The 2,460-nt window shown below is 63.8% G+C and overlaps 1 protein-coding gene across 1 annotated transcript in view; it reads left to right on the forward strand.

The window, feature by feature from the left end:
• The window catches only part of LOC104491636 (sialoadhesin-like), a gene marked incomplete at its 3' end in the record, with an annotated part of 28,544 nt that extends 26,313 nt beyond the window's left edge, over nt 1-2,231 (forward strand). The window contains 5 exon segments of the mRNA XM_010134086.1: nt 8-296; nt 418-672; nt 1,210-1,506; nt 1,957-2,056; nt 2,159-2,231. Coding sequence (XP_010132388.1) covers nt 8-296; nt 418-672; nt 1,210-1,506; nt 1,957-2,056; nt 2,159-2,231 — 1,014 coding nt within the window.
• Nucleotides 2,232-2,460: the final 229 nt, after the last annotated feature.

Below are 2,460 nucleotides of genomic sequence, written 5' to 3' on the forward strand. Positions count from 1 at the left end.
CCCCCAGAAGCCCTCCTTCATCTCTTTGGTGGAGCCCCAAGGTGGGCGTCAGGCCGTCCTGCTCTGCACCGTCGACAGCTTCCCACCCTCCGACATCACCCTGCACCGGGGTCCCGACCTTGCACCCTTGGCCTCCACGCAGGGTCCATCTGACCCGCGGTTCACTATCCAGGCAATCCCCAACTCCCTGCGGGTGGGGATGGTGGGGCTGGAGCTGAAGGACATGGGGGTCTACATCTGCTCGGCCAACAACAGCTATGGCACCGCATCTTCATCCCTGAGCCTCAAACTGGGAGGTGAGGGTGGTCCTGAGGGGTCTTGGTAGTCTTTTGGGGGGGTTGGGAAAGGTGTTGTCCTGTGCAAACCCAAGCCCTGGGCACCCTCTGACTCCCCAGCCTTCCTCCTCCTCCTCCTTAGGGGTCACAGTTGAGGTTGAGCCCTCGCCAGAAGTCCCTGAAGGCACCACAGCCACCATGACCTGTTCAGGCATCCCTTGGGTGGGCGAAGAGGCCAACTACACCTGGTACAAGAACGGCCGGTGGCTGCGCGATGGACTGGCTGGCTCCCTCGTCCTCGCCCGTGTCTCCAGCGGTGACACTGGCTCCTACTGTTGCCGGGCTAGCGGGACACGGGGCAGCGTCACTTCGGCCCCACTCAGCCTCAGCGTGCTCTGTGAGTGCCTCCTAGCCCCACGGGGACCGGCCACAGGGCAGGACGGGGTGCATCAAGCTCAGCATCGCATGCGTGTCCCATCTTGCTGTGGCAAGGGGTCCTTCCTCACCTTCTTCCTCCTCTCCCTGCCCTGCTCCTCTCCCTTTGGACATGGCAAGGAGGACACTGTGGTTCTGTCTAGCAGTGGGCTGCATCCCATCCCTGAAAGTGCTCAAGACCAGGTTGGACGGGGCTTGGAACACCCTAGTCTAGTGGAAGGTGCCCCTGTTCATGGCAGGGGGGTGGACTGGATGATCCCTAAGGTCCCTTCCATCCCAAACCATTCCATGATTCTCCTTTCTAAATTCAGATTTGGAGCCAACGTGCTCTGTGCCAGGGGGACACTCCAGTTGTGGGGAAAGTGAAAGGCTGGAGCGGGTGTGAAACCACTAGCCCCAGACTGGGAGAGCTAGAGCTGCTCCAGCTTGGGGGAGGGATGCGTCAGGCAGCCCTTGGTGAGCATCCAGGCCCACCACCAGCCCTGTCTCCCCCTCACAGACCCACCCCGGGACGTGTCCGTCAGCACCTTCCTGGAGAACCGCAGCGGGCGGGTGGGCATCGTGCTGTGCACGGCTGACAGCCACCCAGCTTCTGCTATCACCCTGTACCGCCGCGGCCAGCTCCTGGCCTCCAGCCTGGCCCCAGCCGCAGTGCTGGGAGTTCACGCCTCCCCCTCCCACAACACGCTCCGTGTGGAGCTCGGGGCTGTGGGGCCGCAGGATTCGGGCGAGTACCTCTGCGTGGCTGGCAACCCCCTGGGCAATGCCACGGCCAGTGCCTACTTCGACGTGCACAGTGAGTGGGGATGGCCCCTACCCCAGGGAGCTGTGCTAGGGGTGGTGGGGCTCAGCTGTCCACGTAGGGATGGTGACATGGACAGGGGCAGCCAGCGAGTGTCCCTGTGTGGTCCCCGTGGGGGTCCCAACATGGTGCTGTGCACCCTGACACCCACCTTGGTGTGTCCTTGACCCATCAACTAGCTGTCCCCAGCCCCGGAGACAAGGCACTGGTGCCAAGGGGTGTCCCCAGCCTGCAGCCTGCTGTCACAACCATCTCCCCAGGGTCTCCTTCACCCCTCGCAGGGCACCCCAAGGCCTGGGGGGTTCCCCACGTACACTGACCCTATGACGAAAAGGGCTGCATGGGGTAACCGCCCCGCAGGGTCCCCAAAGCCCCTCCCTGGTCTCTCCAAGCCGGCAGCCCCCGTGCTGATGGGGGTCTGCCCTGGCTTCCCTCTGCCTGCAGCTCTTAACCACCTCCTGGCCTTCACCGTGGTGGCCGGGCTGCTCATAGCTGGGATCTGCGTGGCTGCCCTGTCCCTGCTGGCTCTGAAGCTGTGGCCCAGGTAACATCACGAACTGGGATGTGGAGGAGGGGGACAAGGACCCCAGGCTGAGCTGGCCCATGGCAGGGACCGCGGGTGGCAGCTCCCTCTCCTCCTTTGCAGGATGAGGAGGATTTGGGGCTGGTCCAATGCCGAGGACGCCCTCGAGCTGAGAGGAAAACAGCAGCAGGTGCAGGTAAGGACCTGGGTGGGGCCAGATTTGAGGGTCGCCCACCCTGGATCTCCTGGGGGATTCCCACTGGGAGGTCCGTGGGGTGCTGGAGAGCATCTCAGTGCTGCCCTGGGTGTGGGGCTGGGGGATGCAGGTCTGGATTCACACATGGTGCTGTGCAGCCTTGGCCATCATTGCCAGAGCCAGGGAGAGGGCAGGAGGGGCAGAGCCTGGCGAGGACCAGAATTACCCC

The sequence above is a fragment of the Buceros rhinoceros genome, unplaced genomic scaffold, assembly GCF_000710305.1.
Source record: "Buceros rhinoceros silvestris isolate BGI_N320 unplaced genomic scaffold, ASM71030v1 scaffold7364, whole genome shotgun sequence".
In the NCBI taxonomy this organism is placed as follows: Eukaryota; Metazoa; Chordata; class Aves; order Bucerotiformes; family Bucerotidae; genus Buceros; species Buceros rhinoceros.